The sequence below is a fragment of the Amblyraja radiata genome, chromosome 7 (genome assembly GCF_010909765.2).
Source record: "Amblyraja radiata isolate CabotCenter1 chromosome 7, sAmbRad1.1.pri, whole genome shotgun sequence".
Classification (NCBI taxonomy): domain Eukaryota; kingdom Metazoa; phylum Chordata; class Chondrichthyes; order Rajiformes; family Rajidae; genus Amblyraja; species Amblyraja radiata.
In genome coordinates, this window is record NC_045962.1 from 38,677,526 (window position 1) to 38,703,907 (window position 26,382).

At 51.1% G+C, this 26,382-nt stretch overlaps 1 protein-coding gene across 4 annotated transcripts in view; it reads left to right on the forward strand.

The window, feature by feature from the left end:
* Positions 1-26,176, forward strand: part of igf2bp2 (insulin like growth factor 2 mRNA binding protein 2) — a 73,472-nt gene extending 47,296 nt beyond the window's left edge. The window contains exons 3-16 of one of the 4 annotated variants that reach the window (XM_033024263.1): positions 131-179; positions 1,641-1,692; positions 2,235-2,298; positions 3,929-4,204; positions 8,360-8,494; positions 9,142-9,264; positions 10,072-10,207; positions 11,283-11,405; positions 14,387-14,455; positions 18,052-18,168; positions 20,295-20,369; positions 20,677-20,808; positions 21,414-21,527; positions 25,626-26,080. In XM_033024263.1, the coding sequence (XP_032880154.1) occupies positions 131-179; positions 1,641-1,692; positions 2,235-2,298; positions 3,929-4,204; positions 8,360-8,494; positions 9,142-9,264; positions 10,072-10,207; positions 11,283-11,405; positions 14,387-14,455; positions 18,052-18,168; positions 20,295-20,369; positions 20,677-20,808; positions 21,414-21,527; positions 25,626-25,721 (1,561 nt within the window). In that variant the 3' untranslated portion in view covers positions 25,722-26,080. Of the gene's footprint in view, positions 1-130; positions 180-1,640; positions 1,693-2,234; positions 2,299-3,928; positions 4,205-8,359; positions 8,495-9,141; positions 9,265-10,071; positions 10,208-11,282; positions 11,406-14,386; positions 14,456-18,048; positions 18,169-20,294; positions 20,370-20,676; positions 20,809-21,413; positions 21,528-25,625 lie in introns of all 4 variants that reach the window. The other 3 variants (XM_033024262.1, XM_033024264.1, XM_033024265.1) reach the window with 3 other exon arrangements.
* Positions 26,177-26,382: the final 206 nt, after the last annotated feature.

Sequence of the window (26,382 nt, forward strand, 5' to 3'; positions counted from 1 at the left end):
TGTGCTCTGTTAGTGGGAGGTCCATACTGCACGGGGCTTGTGCTGCATGGGTGGGAGGTCCAGGCTGCGCAGGGGGGCGAGTGCACGCTGCATAGGACTGTGCTGATGGCCGTACTCTGTTACTCTACAGGAGTCGGAAGATTCAGATCCGGAACATTCCTCCACATCTGCAGTGGGAGGTGAGTGACCACAGCCCCGGGCAGGGGCTCGCTTCATTGGCAGAGAGACTGAGACAACCAATTACAAACCTCAGTGGGGTTGCTGTGGAGACACGAGGGGAGATGTGCAAGGGGCGGGGAGGGTGAGGAGATGTACAGGGGTTCAGTGGGGGGGGAGGGGGGGGTTAGCGAGAGTCACAGTTAGGGATGTCGGGATAGTTGGGGACCCATGTGGGATGTTGAGCAGATCGCTGCCAGTCTGTGGGGCTTGTAGACCTGTGGGTGTACAGCTGTGGTGTATGTGGGGGGCTGAGTGTCTGGCTGTGGTGGAGGCTTCAGATGTCTCCATGTCCCTGATACCGAACCAGACCATCATGGATCTCCACCCTTGCTCGTCCATGTGCTGGTGCAGTAGACCTGCCCATGTCCCGTGGAGCTGCCTGTGATACCGCACGCCATGTGCACACTTCACACATGTGTACACACATCGTCCACATCAACCCATCCATCCAAAGATCAAGGTATTGCCCAGCCAGCGACACACATGCACACATACCCTCTCCATCCATGCCGCACGCAGGCACAGGATCAACTCACCAACAGGGACGGACCTACAGCAGGAAATGTGCCCTTCAACCCACAGATTCCTTGCTGTTTCACTCGTCTACCTTCCTATACCACAACCTGCTCCAACACATTTTATTCTCCCCACATTCCCTTTAACTCTTCCTGGATTCTAACCCCACGCACACTGGATGAAATTTACAGTGGTCACTTCACCCTGCCAACCCATATACGTCTTTGGGATATGAGAAGGAACTAAAGCACTGGAACAAAACATGCAAACTCCACACAGGCAGCACGTGGGGCAGTGGAGCTGCCGACACAGAAAAACACCCACCCACTCACTACCCCAGCACGAGGACATTCTCCTTTAGAGACGGTTTGAATTCCTAATGGCACCCCTGACTGGGGTATGTGATGTGTCCCGCAGTGAATGAATCTGCAATTCTGAGCCCTGACCAGGGGATGAGTGGGTCAGTGTGGGCAGGTTGAGGGGGGGGGGGGGGGGGGATTGTGGTTTAGGGCGGTTGGTGGGGGGGGGGGGGATTGTGGTATAGGGCGGTCGGTGGGGGGGGGGGGGGGGTGGGATTGAGAGTGGATCAGTGTGGGCGAGGGGAGGGGGGGGGGGGAACCTAGGTGGGTCAACGGGCAGGTTGAGCAGGGAGCGAGGATGGGTCAATGTGGGAAAGGTGAGGGCTGAAAAGCCTGGGTGGGTCTATGAGGGGAGGGGGAGGGAATGAGGGTGGGTCAGAGTGGATGGACAAGGTAAGGGGGGAGGGAGGATCAAAGTGGGCAAGGTGAGGGGGGAGGGAGGGTTGGTCAGTATGGGAGAGGCGAAGGGGACAAGCCCGAGTCGGGCAGGGTGAAGGGCAGAGCCAGGGCAACCCCATACTGACTGCAGCCGTTGGTTTTGTTCAGGTGCTGGACGGACTGCTTGCTCAACACGGGACGGTGGAGAATGTGGAGCAAGGTAAGATTCTCCTCAACGTTGCAGGTCTGGGAAACTGGGTGCCTCACTGCCCACCTCTACTCCCCTCGGGGTTTTATGTAGCTGAAGAATATTTTAGCATTTTATTTAATGTTCCCTGCTAATTAACTCTCAGAGTCGCAGGGAGACTGAGCAGTGCGCTGTGGTGTGTGTACAACTGGGTGTTGACAGCGTGTTGGGAAGAAAGTCGTAAACCAAGGAGCAGTGTGAACGTCTCATTGTGGGGAACCACCGCGAACCCCAGCTCACTAACCGGAGGCAGCACCTTGCTTTAGTCCATCTATTGAACCAGCTTCAGGAAGGCAGCTGGATCAGAGGAATTTCCTTGAATGTTCTCCCCTCAGGACGTGGGTGGTGTGGCTAGGAGCTGGAGCCCTTCCTGCTATGTGATCGCCAGGTGATGTGGACCTGTTGACAGTTCTCGTCAGCACTGGGATCTGTGGGGTCGAATGTTAAATGGGGTGAGTGGGACATGGTGCTGTGCACATGGTCTGTATACTGACTCATTCTTATCTCTCACTTAGTTAACACAGAAAGTGAGACAGCAGTTGTGAATGTGACGTACGAAACAAAGGAGCATGCAAAGACGTAAGTAATGATAGAGGCTCTGTAATCTTTGAAAGAATTCAGTGGTGTCACTAAATTATTCTGCATGTTAGCACCGGACTTGAGAAGAACACTACCCAGTAACACCTCTGTCTGACTTTAAAAGTTTGTCTTTAGATATTAGAGATACAGCGCAGAAATAGGCCCTTCGGCTCATGGAGTCGGCACAGACCAGCGAACACCCCATGCACTATCTTTCCTACACACTAGGGATAATTTACAATTGCAGGAGGTTTCTTCCACTGTTCTATAATGTTGTCAACTCAAACTAGCACTCAACCCACAACAATGCCGACAGACCAATGCCAATATTCTGTAGTGACAGACTTCTATCCACCAGTATAGTATCCTAATGTTAGTGCTGATCTGACACAACCAGTAGTGTATCCTAGTGTTGTACAGTGACAGACCCTCCCCACAAGTCCTGTACATCAGTGACAGATCTGTCCCTGCCAGTCGTGTATCCAAATGTGAAACAGTAAACACCCATTCCCAGCGTTCCTATATCTCAGTGCTATAGGGTGACAGACCTGTCTATATTATTCTTGCTCTGTACGGCTGGCTGCGTGATCTCGAGAGGAAAAACAGCCGAGCCTCTGACAGGCAAATTACACACCATCCGGTTCCTTCAATACGGGGGTATTTGGGCTTTTCCAGTTATTCCCCATGTTTTTACTCCTCATTTGGCTTCATTGTGACCCTTGGCTTGGCTGACCTTGTGGCTGTCATTCCAGCCACTAGTACTCTCTTGTGAGGGCTGTGTGTGTTTGGTGCAGCCCAGCCCAGTGTCTGCACAAGGAAGCCTCCTTCCCCTCACCTGAGCCAGGCGGAGGCTGCATCCCGTCAAACACTCTGAACCATTCCCAACCCGGGGCATCTCGCAAATCTCAATGTAAAACATTTCACATGAACATTGGAGTAGTTATAGCTAGAAACCTTTAGAGAGTTGGACCTTTTATCTTCAATGTAACGAGGATTTAAGGGGGAAGTGGATAGGCAGGAGGCACCAACATGTCACGGTTGTTAGACTGAGCCACCACACTGCTGACAGCACCACGGCCGCTGTTGGGGGAATCCTGGCACTGTGATGCAGGGGGTAGTGCTGTTGCCTCGTGCCTCCAGCGACCCTGATCGAGGAGCCGTCCTTGTGGAGTCTGCACGTTCTCCCTGTGACGTCCGGTTTCCTCCAACGTCCCAAAGATGTTGAGGGTTCATTGGCTCTGGTGTGGAGGTGGGTGCAGGATCCGGGCGGGTGAGGCTGGAGTTGACGAGAAGGTTGAGAGATTAGTGTGAATGGGTGCTGGATGGTTGATGAGGTCCTGGTGGGGCGAAGGGGTTGTTCCTGTGCTCTGTGCCTTGACGTCTCACCTGCAGAGCAGGAAGGTGGTGTGAGCCCAAGAGGGGACTTTAAAGAGATACAAAGGTTGCCAAATGCCCTCTCCCAGGATGGGACTTTGGGAAGGGGGCAGCTGAATGTTCCTCATTCTGGAGGGTGAAGGCTGGGCCCAGTAGCTTGTTATTTGCTAGAGATAGACTATGTTGACTTGGGACAGTGTCTGCTGGGGGCATGTGAGCAGAAGCAGTGAAGGCTCTAACCTCTCTTGTGTTTCAGTGCCATTGAGAAGCTGAATGGCCACCAGTTTGAAACCTACGCCCTGAAGATCTCGTACATACCGGATCAGGAGGCCACGCAGGTTCCGGCACACCGGCCCCGCCGGGGGCCTGCCGTTCGGCCCACCCGGGATCACGGCTCCTCCGCGGGCACCAGCGCCTCGCACAAGCTGCTGGACGTCCCGCTGCGCATTCTGGTGCCCACCCAGTTTGTGGGGGCCATCATCGGGAAGGAAGGATTGACCATCAAGAGTGTCACGCAGCAGACACAGTCCAAGTAAGCAGCGACGCCCTTTGTTCCCTGAGCCAATGCACTGCCACAGCCGGGTTGCTCTTTTAAAAATTATTAACATTAACCAAAAATAATTTGTTCCAATTATTTAGACTAATAGGTGCACTACTAAATGATTCAAAACAAAACCCACCAGCATAGTACAAGTAAAACAAATATTCTTAAATGACTATTTCCCCATCCTTATTAAGGATGCATTCCACACCCCGCGGTGCCCAGCGGTCCCGGAAATCCCCCAGGGTGCCCTTGGACAGTGCGTAATCTCTCTAGGCGCCCTCTTCCGCCTGCTGCTGTGACTCGCGGATGGCAGGCAGTGGCACCCTTAGGTTAGCAATGTTACAAAATTTTGAGATTTAAAAAATCAAGTCTGTAATTTATCCCATCAGATAAAGCATAAAAAGAAGTTTAATTTGACACCTAATTCACTTTCATATCTCAAGTATTTAAAAAGTTATGGCCATTTTCATACTCGGAAATTAGCATCTTGTTCCCTATTGATTTTCTATGGACATAACAAAAAAGCTGTGATCGTGTGCAGTCAAAAGCCCATAACCTTCTTAAAATTAAGAGAACTGAATGAAATTTTCAGTTATCGTAGATTGAACCATTCTGAAACAAATATAAAATAATCTTACTTGGATGACCTGAAATTAAAGCATATAATTAGTTAGTGACCCAAGTGTAGCTAATTTCAAACTTCAATTACTAGATCTAAACATCTATCCATTTCTTAATAAATGATTAACATTTTTAAATAGCCTAAGTGTCCAAATAATATTCATAAATAATTCACAATAAAACATGATTTTTAAATCTCATTTACATTAATTTATAGGCCAAATGGAAGGAATTTTGTGTTTAATTGCTGTAAATTAAAGTCCATTTTAAATCAGCTTTCTAGTGGGATCCTGTGAACGCGCTGGTTTAGAACGTTCACATTGCGCTAGATTTGTGCCCTCAAATGCCCAGAAAAATACTGCGGGATATAATGGGCCCAAAATGAGCTACTCGCAATATTAAACTATGTATAAAGGGATCTTAAGAAGCCCTTTTTAATGTAAAAATATACAGCATACCTTCTGTTATTTGCTCTATGAGACCCTGACAGCTGCCGGTGGTCGTGGGTTTAGAGATTGATTTTTAAACTACTATAACTATTATACGAGGCCTTTAAAACTAATAATAGCTTTTGCGACGGGGTCTTCCAGCGATTTTTCGTTAATAATTAACTAGGCTGAACATCTTCGATTTGAACAGCCTAGAGAAAATCGCGTTTTAAACCCGCCCCCTCTAAACGGCGCCAAAATCGCGCACACCCGCAGCGACAGATTTTCAGCGACGCTTCAGGTAGGCTTTGCAACATACCTACTTAGGTGGTTAACTTCGGGAACGGTGGGAAGGGCTGGGTGCTGCTAGGCGGGACCTTGTGAGTGGAATAGATTTGAGTTCAGTGCCTGCTGTTGAACCCTGGTCGGGCTTTCCATTGGCTGGGAATGCGGGAAGGAGTTAGTGGATTGCCTTGGGTGAGACAGAGTAGAGTTCCCCATCTGGTGGCCAGGAGTTCAGGGTGTAGTGGGTACGTCACATGCCTCTTGCATGGCAGAGGCTGTGTGGCCTCATGTGGAGTGGATGGTCTCAATGCTCACTGGGATGGGGATGTGGTAGGTTTCTTCTAGGTGAGTGTGGCGCAGATTGCATTCCCCTGGGATGGGAATGAGTTGGATTCCTCTTGGCTAGTGGGTAGGGTTGGCCAGGGCTGCACTCCCTGTTGGCTGGGGGATGAGATCTCCCATTCTGTGGGTGCTGAGAGGTGGATTTGTGAGTGGGGCCACTGGATATTGGGATTTCTGACTGAGGGCTGAGATCCCATCATTGGGTTATTAATGGACCACACTCCACTTTGGATGGTGAGGGGGGATTTGGACTCCTTTGGATTTGGATTGGAGGTCAGGATAACCCTTGGGTGAGTGGATGGTCTCAATGCTCACTGGGATGGGGATGTGGTAGGTTTCTTCTAGGTGAGCTCTTCTAAAGTCCAGACACAGGGCATTCATGTCCGATGATACAGTGGCCTACATGAAGTCCAGATACGACCTTGGTAAGGCCATCAAAAAGGCCAAAAGGGACTTCTGCTCCAAACTGGAGGATGAGACAGATGTTCGGCAGCTGTGGCGGGGCCTGAATGCAATCACCTCCGACAAGGCGAAACCAGGAGGCTGCTCGAATGTCGGTGAAACATCACTCCCTGACGAGCTCAATGCGTTTTACGCATGCTTTGACAGGGAGAATACTGATGTGCCTTCCCGATCCCCCATTCGCTGTGATGGCATTTCAATCTCAGTCACAGAGGCCGACGTCAGGAAATCCTTCAGAGGGGTGAACCCCCGAAAAGCACCTGGTCCTGATGGTATACCCGGTCGTGTTCTAAAAACCTGTGCGGACCAACTGGCGGGAGTTTTAACGGACATTTTCAACCTCTCACTTCTGGGGTCTGAGGTCCCCACCTGCTTTAAAAGGGCATCAATTATACCGGTGCCCAAGAAGAGTAAGGTGATGTGCCTCAATGACTATCGACCAGTGGCACTAACGCCGGTGATGATGAAGTGCTTTGAGAGGCTGATCATGGAGCAAATCAACTCCTACCTCGACAAAAACCTGGACCCACTGCAGTTCGCTTACCGCCACAACAGATCAACGGTGGATGCGATCTCGCTGGCCCTCCACTCCGCACTGGACCACTTGGACAACAAAAACTCGTATGTCAGGCTGTTATTCATTGATTACAGCTCGGCATTTAACACAATCATCCCCTCCAAACTGGTTACCAAACTCGCAGAACTGGGTCTCTGCGCATCCCTCTGCAACTGGATCCTCGACTTCCTCATCCAGAGACCACAGTCTGTTCGTATTGGTGGAAATGTGTCAGACTCGATAACAATCAGCACGGGAGCACCTCAAGGCTGCGTGCTCAGCCCCCTGCTGTACTCACTCTATACCCATGACTGCGTAGCCAACTACAGTGCGAACTCCATCATCAAGTTCGCTGACGACACCACTGTTGTGGGGCGTATCACTGATGGGGATGAGTCAGAATACAGAAGAGAGATCGAGCAACTGTCCATATGGTGCCAGCGCAATAACCTGGCCCTCAACACCAGCAAAACCAAGGAACTGATTGTGGACTTTGGAAGGAGTAGGAGGGGGACCCACAGCCTCATTTATATCAACGGGTCAATGGTTGAAAGGGTCAAGAACTTCAAATTACTGGACGTGCACATCTCTGAAGATCTTTCCTGGTCCGAGAACACTAACGCAATTATCAAAAAAGCTCATCAGCGCCTCTACTTCCTGAGAAGATTACGGAGAGTCGGATTGTCAAGGAAGACTCTCTCTAACTTCTACAGGTGCACAGTAGAGAGCATGCTGACCGGTTGCATCGTGGCTTGGTTCGACAATTTGAGCGCCCTGGAGAGGAAAAGACTACAACAAGTAGTAAACACTGCCCAGTCCATCATCGGCTCTGACCTTCCTTCCATCGAGGGGATTTATCGCAGTCGCTGCCTCAAAAAGGCTGGCAGTATCATCAAAGACCCACACCATCCTGGCCACACACTCATCTCCCTGCTACCTTCAGGTAGAAGGTACAGGAGCCTGAAGACTGCAACAACCAGGTTCAGGAATAGCTACTTCCCCACAGCCATCAGGCTATTAAACCTGGCTAGAATAAAACTCTGATTATTAATAACCACTTTCTGCTATTTGCACTTTATCAGTTTATTTATTCATGTGTGTGTATATATTTATATCATGGTATATGGACACATTTATCTGTTTTGTAGTAAATGCCTACTATTTTCTGTGTGCTTAAGCAAAGCAAGAATTTCATTGTCCTATACAGGGACACATGACAATAAACTCACTTGAACTTGAACTTGAGCTCAGGCTCCCCTTTCGGTTTGGGGAGAGCTGAGGAATCCCCATTGGGTTAATGGGAGACAGCTCCATGTTAGGTTGGAAATTCCTGTTGGGACTGAGATCCTACCACTAGATTGAAGGGGGTGTTTGGAATTCCCAGTTGGTTAGGAGGGTGTGTGTTTTGGGGTCCCCACTCTTCACATTCTCCCCACCCCTCTCTTCTAGAGTGGACATCCATCGGAAGGAGAATGCAGGCGCTGCGGAGAAACCCATCACCATTCACTCCTCAGCAGGAGGCTGCACGGCGGCCTGCCAGATGATCCTGGAAATCATGCACAAGGAGGCACAGGATACCAAATTGTAAGCACCTGGGCTCATGCCTGCTGGCCAGGGCTGCTCTCTCTCTGCAATCTCACTCTGAGCTTCCTCTCCTCCACTCTCTGACACTGTGTACCTCTCTATCTCCCTATCCTTTTCTCTTTCACCCTCATTATGTCTGTGCCTGAATTCTCTGATGCTCAGCAGGCAGTAACTACAGCAACGTTCTGTGTACTTGAAGCTGGTGTCTCCCCAATACTAACAGCAGGGAAGAGCTGACACCTTGTCACCATGCTCCCACATACTACTCAGCTTTCTCCCCTTGCGATCTCCACTCTGTCCTGCACCCATGCTCTCCTCTCTGCTCTGCATCATCATACACTTCCAGGACAGGTGTGGCATGGGTGAGACACAGAGTAAAGCTTCCCTCTCTACTGTCCCATCGTACGTTGTCAATGCAGGGAAGCACAGGTCGGACACGAGTAACATTCCTCTGCACAGTTCGATCTGATGCGGAACTGGGACAGCAGGAGATGAGGTGCGCACCCTCTACATTGCGGAATCATTTCCTGAGGTCAGACTTTCGAAGGACAGTTGTACCACTGTTGTGCTGAGTGAGTGTGTGGGTTGTGGGGTGTGTGAGGGAGACGGTGTGCGTGTGCGTGTAACAGTTGTGCCTGTGTCACTAGCACTGAGGAGATCCCGCTGAAGATACTCGCTCACGACAGCTTTGTGGGCCGGCTCATCGGCAAAGAAGGTCGCAACCTGAAGAAAATTGAGCAGGAAACGGGGACCAAGATCACCATCTCTTCGTGAGTTGAACCAGTTTAGTTTTGCTTAGAGATACAGTGCGGAAACAGACCCTTCGGCCCACTGAGTCTGCGCCAACCAATGATCCCCGAACATTGGCTCTATCCTACACACTAGGGACAATTTACAATTTTTACCGAAGCCAAATTAATCTACAAATATGTACATCTTTAGAGTGTGGAAGGAGACTGAGCACCAGGGGAAAACCCACGTGGTCACAGGGGCAATGTTCAAACTCCCAACAGATAGCACCCTTAGTCAGGATCGAACCGGATGTCTGGCACTGTAAGGCAGCAACTCTACCGCTACGCCACCGTGCTGCCCCTGTAGAGCATGGCTGTAGAGATGTGCAGACGGAGTGTGGTCCAACCCTGAGCTGGGAAGGCGCCAGCCACAGAGTGCAAGCGGACAGGCAGCTCTTTCACTCACTGGAGCATCGGGCCGCATTGGGCTTTGCATGACCCCAGGAGAGGGCTCCAGAGGTGGGCATTGGGAGAAACGGCCACTGGCTGTTACACCCCTTCCCAGCAAGAAAGCAGTGGAGAGGACCTGGCGAACCATATCCATGCAATGCAACCATATTGCCACGCTCTCTCCCTGTCCCCTCCCTTGCTGCCTCCACCACGCCACCTCAGTTTACCCCCCCCCCCCCCCCTTCTCTGTGTGGTACAGCCGTGCCTCTATCCAGTGTCACCCCAGGTGGTGCAGCATTCTTACAGTGGTTGTGAAGGGAGAGGTGGGGGTTGGGAAGAGTGGTGGGTGGTGACCTGTGGGGTTGATGTTCTAACACTGTGTGTTGTGGCTGGCAGGTTACATGACCTGACTCTGTACAACCCAGAGAGGACCATCACTGTGAAGGGCAGCGTTGAGGCCTGCTCCAAAGCCCAGGCCGAGATCATGAAGAAACTCAGAGAGGCTTATGAAAATGACCTTGCTGCTATGAATGTAAGTTCGGCAACCTGACCTTACTGGGGTTGGGTTTCTCTTGTGCCGGGAGGCATCCATTGGCGCTGAGCACAATAGTAGTCGATGGTTACCCAGGCGCGCAGACCCCTGCATTTTCATGGTGCTCGGCAACACCAGTTCACCAATGTCGGTGCCAGGATCACTAGCCTCCATAACTCATCAAATCCTGCTCCATACCTGCTGTTGCAAGAGCAACTTGACATCAAGGCAGGATCTGACGTCAACATGGATCCGCGGTGAGATTGGCATGGTCATCTTCTATACCAACCTCCCACTGGTTTCCTACACGTTCCCCTGATCCTTCTCAGCGGTCATGGGTTTGGGAGGTCCACACCTGGACTCAGGTTGTGATGAGAGCATTTCCCCTCCCTGTGCCATGCATAAATATACACTGAATTCCGGACCCAAGGATGACCGGTCACCTTTTCCATTGTGTTTGGATTTCTTGGGATTTTGTTGTCCAGGAAAACACCATGTTGAGTGTGGGTTCTGTTATTTGGGTGAAACTGCCCTGAGGTTTGATCTCACACTGTGTGTGCCACAGTATATGCTCTCCAAGGGGTGTTCCCTTGCTCCGGCAGGGCACATGCAGGAAGAAGTGAAACACAGCTGCTGATAAATCTACGCACACTGAGTTGAAATCACTCTGCTTCCATCTTGCTGCCAGAGCCACAGTTCCCCGGGTGGGGCTTGTTCGGCATCACCAGCATGGCCTGTACGAGCTGTGTCTCGAGTGGTGCACTGAAGCTTGGCAGTGCTGACGGCTGCCCATGTTAGTTTGATCCTGTTAGAACGTACTGCCGTCCTTCGGCTTAGTCACAGCTGGTGGAAGGTTTAATCACCAGGTTCGATGACCACGCACCTGCAGTTCCAGACCCCAGACCCCAGGTAGGAGGGAGCACCCAAGACGGGCTGTGGTCAGTAGTCAGCATGAAGGAGGGGTCAACCAGAGAGAAAGAGGCAGCGATGATTGCAATGAGGGAAAGGGGTAGTGGGTAGGGAATACAAGAAGCACAGTGCAAAACCTCACTCTGGTTTGTTGACACTCTTTCAGCAACAAGCCAACCTGATCCCAGGCCTGAACCTGAACGCTCTGGGCATCTTCTCATCAGGAATGCCGGTCCTTCCCTCGACAGGTCGAACCCGAGGCATGGTGGGCTCCTACAATCCCTTTATGGTAAGTTTGATCCTACACTGCTGGAGGTGCCCAATAGCAGAGACCAGACCAGACCTGGCTGGAGCCGCTGTCATATGCTGCCCTGCTACCCACTGATGGTGGGCTCTGACTCCCAGGTACAGTGGGCTGGGGACACCCAGTCTCTGGATATCCAATCACCATATTCTTCCAGTCTCAATATCCAGTCTCTGGGGTCTCCCAGTCTCCGGATATCCAGAGCTGGAAGCTCCCAGTCCCCAGGTACTGTGTGACGATATTCCCTTGTGCCAGACTGCCAGAGGCCCTCTGACTGGAGCTGTCTGTGAGTTATTTGCAGGGCAGAGCTGCCCCTCGGCCTCCTGTCCCACTACCTCCACCATCCCTCTGCAGGTGTACCCCATGTGAGCTGCTATAAAGCGGCCGACCGGTTCACACGCGTTCTCTGGGCATTCTCCGGCCCCACCACCATCCTCTCTTACTGCAGGGACCTCTAACTGGTTGCTTGTGATCTCCATGACTCCCCCACCCACTGTGCTGAGAGTGAAGGGGGGGCTCGAGTGCAGCCTGACTCAACGCTGCTCCTGAGGGGGAGCCAGAGGGAGTGTGAAAATCCTCTCTCACTGGCCCCCTCCAGCACTGTTTGTGATACTTCAATCCAGCGGTTTACGAGACACCTACCATTGCCATGGCCTGCTGCCTACACCAGTAGCCGGCATCCCGGGTAGCCAATGCTGCTCAATGGGTGCAATACCTGTGGCTCCCAGTTACCTTCCCATTGATGGGCTGAAACTTGTCACTATGGAAAATGACTCGAGGCCATTAACCGCCCACCCACCTCTCCCGCCCGCAGCTTTGATCAGTTCTGTGTCCCGAGCTGGAGGTAGGGAGCCGGTGTGTACTGCAACGCGCAGATCCCTTGTGCTGTAGGGAAGGGCTACCCAACCCCCTGAAGCCAACGCTGGTGACACTGGGAACAAGTCATGTTGTTTCATGGGCCTCCACATCCATCGCCATGGAAGGATAAACGTGCTGAATGCTGGCAGCTCACTGATCACACCCATTGCTTTCCACCATGAATGTACCACTGAGTCCACGCTGACCAATTCACTATGACCTGTACACTGGTTCTGTTGTGCACACCATGGACAATTTTACAGAAGACCTGCACGTCTCTGGAATGAGGGTGGAAACCGGAGCACCCGGAGAAAACCCATGCGGTCACAGGGAGAACATACAAACTCCTTTCAGATAATACCTGCAGTCGGGATCCAACCCAGGTCTCTGGCGCTGTAAGGCAGCTACTCTACCGCTGTACCACTGCGCAGGCCCTTTGGCTGAGGAAGCGGGAATACTGTCAGTCACCTGGAAGGAGTCAGTGTTGTGTTTGGGACGGGTGCCGAGCTAATGTGAAGAGGGTAGGATCTCGGAGCCATTATCTGTCCAGCAATTAGAAAATATCAACAGCAAAAAAAATTGTAGCATCATTTGTCAAGGCAGAGGGACAGTTGACATTTTGGGTTGAGACCCTGCATCAGGACTGAGAGTACAGAGGGGGGACAGCCAGCATAGCGACACGAGACAGAGAGGTGAGGCAAAGGCTGGCAGGTGATAGGGGCAGATTGTCTGAAGAAGAGTCTCGACCTGAAACGTCACCTATTCCTTTTCTCCAGAGATGCTGTCTGACCCATTGAGTTATTCCAGCTTTTTGTGATAGGCACTTTGCTTCAGACTGCAGCACATGCAGTTCTTGTGTCTGCAGGAAATGTCAGCAAACTCCTTGATCTCAGGTCCAACCTGAAAGTTTCTGGGAATTAACTCACTCACACCAGGTGGCTCAGTGTGGTCAATGATAAATGTTTGTAACATGCACCTGAAGTTCAGTGCAATGTACTATTAATGATGTCCTGTACTGCCGAGTATAGGTTTACGGTATTGAGCGGTACCTGGGGCCTCATGGTGAAGGTTTGTGCTTCCAAGCCGTCAGGTTCAGAGTGCTGGTGGAACATTGGTTCCACATGGCACAACTGTGGTGTGGCACCTTCCCGGGCAGTTATCTTCCAGGGTTTATTCTGTCACTTCATTGTATTCCATCGTTCATCTCACACTCGCAGCACTGTTTTCTCCCTCTCCAAACAAACTCTCCCCCTCTCCCACCCTCTCCTTTGAACCACCCCACACGTCAGCTATTTTGCTCCCTCCCTCCCCTCTGTACTCTCCTCATCAATTCCCCTCCCTCCCCTCTCCCGTCTCCTCCCTCTCTCTCCCACTCCTCGCCCTCTCCCTCTCCCCTCCCTCTCGCCCTCCCTCCCCTCTCCGAAAGATCCACTCTCCTCCCCTCCCCCCCCTCTCCTCTCCCCTCCCCCCCCCCTCTCTCTCCCCTCTCTCCTTCTCCCCCTCCCGCTTCCCGGAATCCTCCTTTCATCCATTTCCCTTCCCCCCCCCCCCGCACTTCCTTCTTCTCTGCCCAACTGCACATGCTGCTTCCCCCCTTATTCACCCCTTCCTCCCCATCCTTCCCTCTCACTCACCCAGTCCCTGAAATCCCTCATCCTCTCTATCCTCGTTCCCTGTCTCAATTTGCTTGTCCCTATCTCTTGATATCAGCAGTTTGCTGGACCCTGCGCCCAGACTGAGATGGAGTGGGAGCCAAACAAAGAGACTCGCTCCACATTGACCCATTTGTGTCAGGAATCATGTCTTGCCCTCAGTGTCCCCCAATGCTGAGTGTGCGTGTACATGCATGTGTCTATGTGTGTGTTTGCCGTGTATTTGGGCACGTGCTGTGATGGGTGCATGTTTGCACTGCGGTAGGTGTGTGCATGCACACAAGGTGATTCTGGTGTGCGCCGCACATGTTGCGTTGTGCAGGTGTTGTTCCGTGACCCCACAGGTAGCTTTCTGTTGCTGGCGACCGTGTTTGGTGGTGTAAGGCCGTGTAGCACTGATTTAATGACGTGTGGCAAGTCGGCAGTGATTGATGCCTTTTTCCTCTCCTAATGTAGAGTCAACTGTGCTACCCAGGGGCTCTGTATAGTACAGCAGCAGTCGGTGCAATGGCCCAGCCGTACACTGTAAGTGCCACACACCAAGCAAGTGCCAGGCAGGCACGGCCTTGAGCCGAGCTTGTCCACGTGCATGCACCCCTCCTCTCCCGCGGGCACACCGTGCGCTGACTGATTTTGTCTCCCACTCGCCTGTCTCCACCTGCTGCTCAACCTTGCCCCCTTGCCAGGGATCCGTCACCTCACTGCTGTCCAGGTTGGAGACCTCCGGGTGGAAGCACAGCTCACTACGACACCTCTACTTCCTGAGGACATAGAAAGGCATTCAGTCCATCAGTCGGATGGCTCCAGTTCCCATCGAATTTATCAAGACAGATTTATCCCTTTAATCCCTTCAGTCTCCCTGACACTATTTCTTTGCTAATACTAATTTCATTTAGTTTCTCCCTCTCACTGGAAACAATGTTCCTCTACATATTTGGGAATTTATTTTGTATCCTCTTGTGAAAACAGTAACAAGATATGTATTTAATTGCTCTGACAAACTACAGCAAAGGCCCTTTGGCCCACCATGTTTGTGCCAACCACTATGCCAAATTAAACTAATCCTCTACCTGCATGTCCTCCATTCCCTGCCTGTTCATAGAAAATAGAAAAACTACAGCAGGGGAACAGGCCCTTCAAGCCACATTGTGCCAAATATGATGTAAAATTAAACGTATTCCTTCTGCCTGGCCTGTATCCCTCTATTCCCCGCCCGTTCATGTGTCTGTCTGAATGCCTCTTAAATGTTGCTGTCGTATCTGCTTCCACCTTGCCTGCCACATTCTACTCTTGGTCCTTGAAGAACTTCTTTAAACTCTCCTCCTCTGACCTTAAAGCAATGCTCTCTTGTATTTGACGTTTGCACCCCGGTTCCACCTATGTTTCTCATCAATTTCTAAACTTCTATCATGTCATTCCAAGAAAGCAATCCATGTTTCTCCACAGCAGGACTGGACTTCCTCCTCTGCATTTCACAACTCCCGCGTTCTTTACTCTAGGTTCCTCTGACTGTCTTTTCACCAACTGCTCCCGTTCATCCATTGACCAGATAATCTTATCCTCGTGGTCACCCTGGTTTTTACCATATGGGATGTCTCCCTCCTCCACCTTCCCTGCTGCTTTTCTAGCTTCTTTTGTATCCTTTTCAGTTCTGAAGAAGGGTCCACAATCTGAAATGTTGACAGATGTTTCAGATGTTGCCTGACCAGCTGAGTATTTCCAACATTTTCTGTTATTGTTTCGTTTGTCCAACTCTCCTTCGAGCTAATATTCTCCAATCCATACAATATCCTGGTGAACTTCTCCGAAGCCTTCACATCCTTCCCTGTGTGGTGACCAGAACTACACACAGTATTCCAAATGTGGCATGTAAAGTTTTGATTTTCTTTGTTGCTCATGATAAATTCCTCCGTTTCTGACTACATATGTCGTCACTAATCTTTTTCTCTTCACATTTCCAGAAACATTTACAGTTACAGTTTAGTTTTTGCTTTCTCTGCAAGCTTACTCTGGTATTTTATTTTTTCCTTTCCTAATCAATGTCCTTGTTCTCAGATGAATTCTGCCAATTCTCAGGGTTGCTGCTTTTTTCTGGCCTTTTTATATTTCTCCTCATTGCAATAACTCTAACCCTATTTTATTTTGAAATCCATGGTTTTATCCTGCAGCGGACACTAAATAATATTAGTTTATTTCAACCAGGCTCTCGTTAAGCGTTTCCCAGTCCCTGCCATTTAAGTATCATTCCCCAGTATGTCAAAACCAGCTCTCATTTCATACCTTCACAGTTGTATTTATTTAGATTTTGGACCTAGCTTCGAAATGAACTTTATCGCTCTCCATCATAATGCAGGATTCAATTATCTAATGGCCGTTCTTCCCCAAGAAACCAACTCTACCAAGATTGTTTATGAATCCTTTCCCGCTATACACAACGGGACGGCACTTTGACAGTGTGGGTGAAGGTGCAGCTTTGGTCCCCATGGCAACAGTGATGCTGACAGCGAGTGTCTCAGTTCCCACGATAACGGCTCCGGTCCCCACGGTGACGATAATGGCCCCTGTTGCCTGGGTAACATTTGTGGCTCCTGTTCCCATGGTGATGACTCCGGTCCCCAGAGTGACAGTGATGGCCCTGGTTCTCATGGTGATGGCAATGGGTCCTGTTCCCACGGTGACTGATGGTTCTGGTCCCCACGGTGACAGCTCCCATGCCCATGGTGACGGCTCTGGTCCTATGGTTACAGTGATGCTGACACTGACAGGTCCTCTTCGTGATGGTGGCTGTACCATGGTAACGCAGCTGGTGACTGCTCTGATCCTCCCGGCGACAGTGGCGCTGACAGTCATCTAGGGGACATCTCCAGTCCGCGGCGTGGTGCTGGTGACGGAGGTTGCCATGGTGACGTTGCGGCTGGTGAGGATGTGCGGTTCCTGAATCCCTGTGAGTGCAGTGAGTATCATTGGCAGTAACACTGTGCAAGGACAATGCATGTTGCTCTGCCCCAGGTGCCCTCAATCTGCCACATCTGGAATGTAGACACCAGCAGGGAGAACAGCTCACTTCAGTCCTTGTTCCTGGGGTGGGGGGGGGGGAGATATCTCAGCAGATAATTCCTTCCAGGGTATCTGTGATGATGGTGTTAGAGTGCCCTCTGAATTTCACCCCCTCTCTCCATTCCTTTACGGGACACCTCTCACCTCCTCCCTCTGACCAACCTCAACCCGTATTCCTCCCAGCATTCCACGTCTAGTCCCTCACTCCTACACCGCCCAACCCAGACTCAGACCATGTTGTAAACCGAGTTGTGGGGAGCCACACACGAGGTCCCCCCTCCCCTGTACGAGGTCCCAGGTAGCACTGTTCCGATCCCCTGTACGAGATGCCGTGTCGAGACTGTAGATAGACCTGCCCCACCTTGGGTGGAGCCTGCAGATATCAACACAGATCAAAACTGTAGAGAGACCCATCCACCGTGCGTGGAGAGTTTAGAGAAACCCATCCCACCGTGGGTCGAAACTGCAGATAACCCTGTCCCACTGTGACAGCAGTTATACCCATCCCACCACCGATTAGGACACGTGACAATAGATACATCAGTTTCACCATGAGCTGTGACCACCCACTCCTTGGCTGAAGGACAGGGCCTCCCTGTCCTCTCCTGCCCCAGTTAACTCTCCCACTGGTCCACCCCATGTGGGCAGCGCCATGCTGTTGTTGATGAATAGCCATGGTGTGATGTGCAGGGGAGCAGGGGATGATGGACGACTCTCCGGGAGGGTGTGTTGGCAGCCATGTGTTGGGGGTTGGGGCAGGGGGAGCATCTCCTGCTGCTACCTAGTGGGGAGTGGAGGCGACCTCTGGGGTTCACCTGCTTCTGCAACCCTGCGGTGGTCACTCTACCCTCTACCCGTGCCCTGCCTCAACCAGCCCTGGCCTTCAGCCCCTTCCTCCTCTCAATGTCAGGGGTGATTCCCTCTGCCAGCGCTCTATCCCTCACACCCATGCAGAAGGAAACAATAGCCACATCAGTTCCTGGAGAGAAGGAAAGGGTTGGGCCCCTCTGATTGGGGGTCTGCCACACTTGTTTTTCTCTGACCTGTCCTCTCTTTCCCAGCAGGCATTGGAGCAAGAGATTGTGCACCTGTTCATCCCAACCCAAGCAGTGGGGGCCATCATCGGCAAGAAAGGACAGCAAATCAAGCAGCTCTCCAGGTTTGCCGGCGCATCCATCAAGGTACGGTGCTTTCCCCAGACCCCTCTCCTGGCACCGAGCCGGGTGTTGGGAACCATGCCCCCGAGTCTCAAATTGGGTGACCCGACCGACCTCCGAGGCAGGGTCATCTCTGGACTGTGGCCATCCCCATGTCCCAGTATCCCCGTCCTCTTCTCCACTGCCATGTTTCCCATCCCCGTCCCTGTCTCCCAGCCCATCACCATCTCCCTATCTCCCCTTCCTCGTATCCCCATCCAGGTTTCCCATCGCCATATCCCAGTCCCCTTCCTCACCACCCAGTCTCAACATGCTGTGGTAGTTGGACCACAGGCAATGGCCTGGAGTCAAGACCAAAGGCTGTGTCTGTAACGGCATGGATATAAAATCGTTTGTGAACAGACCTGTGCTATCCTTCAGCCGAGCCCTGGTCCGCACTCCACTCCCGCTCAAGACGTGTGGGACGACTCCCTCCACCGGTGCTCGTTGTTTCTGGACGTTCCCAAGGTTAGGATTAGGACCTCTGCTTTCCTTAATTTACATTAACGACTTGGTCTTGGGTGCATTGTGCACTGCTTCCTAATCAGCAGGTGATGAAATCCATTTGATGTTTTCCAAATGATAACCAAGTGAGTTAATGAGGGGGCGAGCGCATGATGCATGGAATTCAGTACGGTCTTTGACAACATTCTTCATGGAAAACCTGTACAAAAAGTTGGAGTCCATGGGATCTGGGGCTGGTTGGCAAAGTGGATCCAAAGTTGTCATGATAATCGGAGACAGAAGGTGATGGTGGAGGTTGCTTTTGTGATTGGAAGTTGTGATGTTCCACTAGGATCAGTACTTTGACCCTTTCTGTTTTTTTTGTATATGTTAACAGTTTGGATATGAATGTAGGAGTTCGCAGACGGCATGGAAATCATTTGATCGCCAGGGTGATATTGATCAGTTAATAAGTTGGGCAGAGCAATTGCATTCTTGATTAATGCGCTATAGTGATATACTTTGAGAAGACTAATAAGATTGGCGTATACATTTTGGGATGGTGGCAGCCGGACCAGGTAGATGGTGAAGAATTACATGTGGAATACATGCCTTCAAAGGACTGGCCCAGAACTTTATAAAGTATTGGTTGGACCACAGTTGGAATATTGTGTACAGTTCTGGCTGCCACACGATTAGAAGGATGTGATTGCACAGCGAGGGGATTAAAGCGATCGCTCAGGATGTTGCCGGGAGTGGACTGTTGCAGCTATGAGGACGGATTGGGTAAGATGGGTTTGTTTTACCCTGAAGCTGTAGGAACTGAGGAGGGACCTGGTGGAGATGTACAAATGTATGAGAGGTAGAGGTAGGTGACATAATGATGTGCCTTTTAGCAGGAATGTCAAAAACTAAAGGATAGCATTGCAACAGGTTGGCTTTCAGACTGCATTGTAGAGAAGACAGGGCTGGGGACAGATCAGCAATGGCCACATTAAATAGTAGGGCAGGCCAGTATGTCAAGGTAGGCTGGGAAAGTGGTTTACAAACCACATGAGATCCTGGATTATTTTAACCTCTTGGACTTCTCTGGACTTCCCTCCTCACTGATTCACACCCCACAGCAAGCTATCGGTTGAGGGAAGGTAACATTAGGTCTCACTCCAATAGCCCAGTCACTTCCCACAAGGGTCATCCCTCCGTAGTAGACCGCTGGGTGGGTGAAGGGTGGGGGTGATTACAGAGTGTTGTTTCCCCATCACTCCCTCCCAAAAGGACCAGGAACCAGTGCTGTAAGTTCATCCACACTATTGGAAACCCTCAATCCCCCCCCATCTTGATTAAACCCCCACCTGATCTCTGGGGAATTGTCCCCCACTCGCACCACTTCCAGGTTCTGCTGTGGTGAGAGAGAGCAGCTGCATGCAGCAGGGGTGCCGGGGGGGAGGGGGGGGACGGATTGGCGGTGGCATTCCCGATGCAAGGCTGGCGAGGGTTGTCCCGATACGGGGCCTGGGGATTGCAGGGTCCCGGTGCAGGATTGGGTAGGGTGGAGGGGTCCCGGTGAGGGGCTAGAGGGGGGTCCTGGAGGGGGAGGGAGGGACCCCATTGCAGGGTCGAGTGGGGATCCCATGCAGTTGCTGATGGTGCTGTGTGTGTGTCGGCAGATCGCTCCAGCGGAGGGGCCTGAGGTGAGCGAACGGATGGTCATCATCACCGGCTCCCCGGAGGCGCAGTTTAAGGTTGGTGAATGAGCCCAGGACAGTGCAGAGGCTCAGCAGGCCAGTGGTGACGTCACCCATACCAGACACTCCTTGGGCTGGTGACATTGTTCCCCTCCCTCCTCTCTCACTCTCTGTCACCCTCCCTCCCTCCTCTCTCACCCCCACTCCCTCCCTTTCTAGCCTCCCTCCACACTCACCCACCTCACTCCCCCTCCCTCCCCTCTCACCTGTTCTCCCCTTTCTACCTATTGACCAGTTCAGGTTCAGTGGTTTGTTGTTACTAGGAGGGGTTCTGACCCCAGGATAATTCTCCGCTGTGTTTCAGGCTCAGGGTCGGATCTATGGCAAACTGAAGGAGGAGAACTTCTTCAACCCCAAGGAGGAGGTGAAGCTGGAGGCCAACATCAAGGTGCCCTCCTCAGCCGCCGGGAGGGTCATCGGAAAGGGTGGCAAGACGGTAAGGAGGGGTGTCCTGTCCCGGGGAGCTTCCTCCTAGAGCCGTGGGCTGCCCCTCCGCCCCTTCACTGCAACTCGGCCCACGGACCCTGCAGCCGAACACCCCCTCCGAGCTCTCCACTGGATCTGGGACCCAGCACCATTCCAACACCATCCCCCCTCTCTCCCATTGTGAGCGAGGGTCTGATCCTCGAGGAGGTGGACGAGGTCTGTCACCATCCACACGGGACCCTCACACCCACTGCAGCGAGGGGCTCCTTCTACAAGGTGTACATGGGACGAGTATCCCATGACACTGGCTTCCTTTCTGAGGGAACACAAGTGAAGGGAGAGGGCAGTGCCCACCATGTCTCACCCCTCCTCAGGAGCATGTGTGAGTGGAGCGGGTGATACCGACAAATATTCCCATCTGTGGGACACATGGGGTGAGGGGGTCAATCCACTCCCCCTACTCCAGCCCAACCCCCAGGCCCCCAGCTCTCTCTCAGTGCAGCTGTGCCTGTTCACCCCGTCTGTCCTCCTGCGCTCCCTCTGCCTGTGTCACTGCCAACAGGAGAGAGGGGTCTGTGTCCGGCCCGGCCCTCACCGCCACCCGTTACTCGCCAGGTGAACGAGTTGCAGAACATCACGAGTGCCGAGGTGATTGTCCCTCGAGACCAGACACCAGACAGCAACGACGAGGTCATTGTGAAAATCGTTGGACATTTCTTTGCCAGTCAGGTAAGCTGCAGACTACACTCACCGGTGAGGCTGCGTTTGTATTGGACGATGGCGAGTCGAGTGTGTGTGCGCAGGAGGGAGAATCGTATGTGAGGGAGAGTCTAACGTGTGTATGGGCCGGTTGGTCACAAATGTGTGAGGGAGAGTTGAGCGTGTGTGTGGGCGAGGTGTCGAATGTCTACATGAGGGCGAGTGCAAGAGAATGCGGGAGGGAGAATGTGTATGTGTGTGTTTGCAGCGAGAGAGAGAGAGTTCTGTACCTCATCCCCCTGACCATCTCAATGTGGTCTAACGCACCGCAGCTTCCCACCACTGCAGGCGACGGTGCAGAGTAAGACACAGCACTATCCATGCACAACAAGCTGGAGACACTGTGGTGCGGTGCAGATGAGGCTGTGTGTCCCTGGTCATCATTTGTGCCCAGCTGCCATAACTGACCAAACATTGCCCCACTAGGGCCAAGGCCCTAAACCTCCAGAAACTGCGAGATCGAATAGCTTTCAATGAATTGATATATTGGTCCCAGAGCTGCAGGTTGTCCCCTCGTTGATCTGATGTTAGTCCCGGTGCTCTGATCCGGTGCCGGGTAGTCCGATCTCACACGTGAGGCAGCCTGATTGCTACTACCTGCATCCCCGCGTTGCCCATTAATCTGTTGATGCCAGCTGTTCCCGGCATGGGCACGGCTTGCATTTCACCACAGGTTGGGGCCCCTGGACTGCTGTCTGTCAGACGCAGGCTGGCCATCTTCAGCCCTCCCACAGCATGAAGACGGGCACCATTGCTGTCCTCCCTCTGGCTGCTTGTGACGGACACACAGAGCAGGAGCCCACTTCTGCAGCAAAGACCCTGCATCAGCCAGGCCTGTGGCGCCCAGCCGCACTGTCCAACACATGGCCACGGGAGGCATGGAGCGAGGATTACAGGACGTGTCCAGTGGCAATTATTCAATCTAATTGGTCAGACAGGATCCCTACCCCTCACCCCACAACAATCTCTGCCGGCTATGCCCGATTAATCCCTTCCTCTCCAAGAGTAGATTAATCCTGTCACAATTTTTTCCTTTGACTGGTATGCAGGTACAATAACAAGATTTGGACATGTACATGGAAAGGAAAGGTTTTGAGGAATATGGGCAAGTAGGCCTGGCATAAAAGGGCATTTTAGTCGACAAGGACTAATTGAGCCTAAGGGCTGACTTCATGAAACTGACTTTAGAGTCATGCCTTTAATTGCCTGGCTTATCCCTGCTGCCCTTGAATAAAAGTACTACATTTACTACCCTCGAGTCATCAGGCACCTCACCTGTGGCAGCGAATATTTAGAAATCTCTGTCAGGGCCTTAGTAACTTCTTCTCATTAGCAGTCTGGTTGGTATCTTATCACACCCAGAGCATTTCTCCATCTGCAAGCCTGTTACAATATTTAATGTGGAGACACAAGGAGTGCAGATGCTGGAATCTTGAGCAAAACTCAAAGTGCAAGAGTAACTCAGCATGCCAGGCAGCATCTCTAGAGGGAATGGATAGGAGATGTTTTGGCTTCAACAGATCCCAACCTGAAACATCGCCTATCCATTCCCTCAAGCAATGTTGCGTGACCCACTGAGTTACTCCTGCATGTTATGTTTTGCTCAAGGTAACCAACACCACCTTTTAAAAAAATATTTTTTAAACTTTCACCAGTTCTGAATTCTCCAACCACACTGTCTTTCTTTCCTATAGATGGGAAGTATTGATTTAAAATCTGGCCCACAACCTCTGCCCCATGCACGGGTTGCCCTCGTGGTCCCCAATGGGCTCCATCCTTTCTCCGGTTACTTTCTTGCCTTGATGTCATAGAAAGATACAGCATGGAAACAGGACCTTCAGCTCGTCGAATCCACACTGACCATCAAGCACCCACTTAACTAATCCTATACTAATCCCATTTTGTTCTCTGCACATTTCCAACAACTCGCCTTGTGCAAAGAGGGCAATTTATAATCTGACTTTCGTGCTAAAGTAATTCCAGTTAATATTGGGTGTTGAAATGCCCCACTGTTAAACATGTACATCTTCTGCGACATGTATGCATATCTGCTCCGCTGTCTTCTGCTACTGCTAGGAGGCCTCTCGCAGAGCATTGATCTGTCGGCTTCTGGGAGGTTGTGCTACATTACAGAGCTCTGTTAAGACCTTCGGAGTTCCCATGACCAAGTGTTAGAGCATTGGGAGACTGCTGTCTACTCCGAGCCTGCCCTTCACGAGGTGTCATTTACTCAGGTGTGCCATGCAGATTCACTAGAGTGATTCCAGTGCTAGATACTGGAGGGCATTTAGCACAGGTGAGGTCTGGATTCCCTGAGTATGGTGGGTGAGGGTGGATGAAGCGAGAGTGATTCCTCTGGATGTTCCCTTGGAACATAAAACAAAAGATGGGACAGACGTGGACTGAATGACTTCAACAAGTGAAGCCACCAGTGCTTTATCTCCAGACGTCCCACAGTAGCCACTCTGTCATCTCTCTGAATGGCATCTGGTAGTGCTGCTACCTCACAGCTCCAGTAACTCAGGTTCAATTCCATCCTCTGGAGCTGTTTGTGAGGAGTTTGCACATTCTGCCTCTCTCAGACATAAATACTCCTTATTACAAGACTGTGATCCCAGGTCCTCATTGTTAGAGGATGACATTTCTTTGGGGTAAAAACCAAAGAAGCTGGCAACATTCAGCTGGTCGGGTAGCATCTGTGGAAAGAGAAACACAGGGTCAACATTTAGGGTGAGAAACGCTTCAAAGGCAACCTTAAACATAGAACAGTACAGCACAAGAACAAGCCATATTATGTGCTGAATATGATGCCCAGACCATCACTTAATCTCCCTGCACAAAACCCATGTCCCTCTAATCCCTGCATATCCATATGCCTATCCGAAAGTCTTATATACTTCTATCAGGTCTTCCCGCAGCCTCCGGTGTTCCAGATAAAACAAACAAAATGTATCCAATCTCTTCCCGTTGCTCATAACCCTTATTCCAGGCGTCATTCTGGTCAACCTCTTCTGCAGCCTTTCCTATTCCACACCCTTCCTGTAATGGGGCAACCACTACTGCATACAATACTCATACACATACAGCTGCATCGTGACTTCCTGACTCTATACTCAATGCCCCGATCATTTGCCTTCTTTACCACTATCTATTTGCGTTGCCATTTTCAGGGACTTATTGACTTGGAGCCCAAGATATGTCTCTACATTAAAGCTGTTAAAGGTCATGCCATTCATTGTGTATGTTTTCCTCCCAATATGCAACACCTCGCACCTAATCGGATTAAACACCATCTGTCATTTATCTGTCCATTTCAGTAGCTGATCTATATCCCACTGTATACTTTGACAGACTTCCTTCCAGTAAGCAACCCCAGCAATCTGGATGTCATCTTCAGACCTATTAATCAACCTGTCTACTTTGATGTCCAAGTCATTTACATATATCACAAACAGCAGTGGTCCCAGCATATATTGTCCTTCCACTACAACCCTCTGTCTTTTATCAGTAAGCCAGTTCTGAATCCATAGGACCAAGTGACGATTAACACCGTGCATCTTAATCTTCTGGATCAGCTTACCTTGGGGGATTTTACAAATGCCTTCCTAAACTCTATGTAAACAACATCCATTGCCCTACCCTCATCAATCACCTTTGCCACTTCCTCAAAAAACTTGATCAAGTTAGTAAGAAATGATCTGCTTTGCACAAAGCCATGCTGACTGTCTCTAATAAACCCAATCTCTTCCAAATGGAAGATCAATTAGCACAAAACAAAAGCATTTGACTGTACCTTGGTACACGTGACAATAAGCAAACAAAACTAAACTAATTTAGCAGCTTCCCACAAGGTCCAGCCTTCTCCCTATTCAAAACAATCATGAAACTTGTGGGATGTTTTCTGCATTTTTACCTCCACATATTCTGCCTGACTTGCTGGGTGTTTCCAGCAGTTTCTATTTCAGATTGCCAGCAGGCTTTGGGCTGCTGATCAGGCAGTTTCTATATGTCTGACGGGTTATCGTATTCGCCCTCGTCTCCCCCCCCCACCCCCTTGTCTGTCCACAGACCGCTCAACGCAAAATCCGCGAGATCGTTCAGCAGGTGAAGCAGCAGACACAGAAGCCGCAGGCGAGAGGCCCCAGCCCGCAGCGCACCAAGTGAAGGGAGTGGGGTGCGGCCGGCCACCTGAGCAACAGCGGACGAATGTAGCCCTTCCGACATGGACACACCAGACCGACAGGCCGGGAGCGAACCAAAGAAACGCAACGACAGCAGAACAACACAGGAGGGTCTTTTGCCAGCGACCAAAGGCCGTGGCCCTGTGGGTATCTGGAGGGAGGGAGGCTGCCGGCAGTCCTCCCACGGTCTGTGTGAAGAAACTCTCGCATTCCCCTCCCCCTCTTTGCTGGGTCATCCCGCCGGAATTGTAGATGGCTCGGCAAACGGAGCCGACTCTTGAGCTGCGGTAGTGTGAATAGGGTTTTTTATAATAAAGTTGAAATAGTTCTGGTTTAACACTGCTTTGTAGATAACATGTGCATTTTTTTAAAAAGAAACTCATTTTGTTTTGCTTTTTTTTTTCTGAGAGATTAAATCATATCTTTTTGAGGCCAGAAGTGGTGGCTTGTGCGTGGTCCATTCTTGGGAAGTTGCACCAGGGGTAACGGAGTGGGTTGTAGGTGGGGGGGGGGGGGGGGCGAGTTGTACGGGAGCTGAGGCAGGTTACTGTACACTGAGATTGTCCATGCAATGTCCCCAGCACCACTCTTCTCTCCATCATTGTCCTCGGCAGACTGTTTCCCACCCTGGTATCAACAGCACT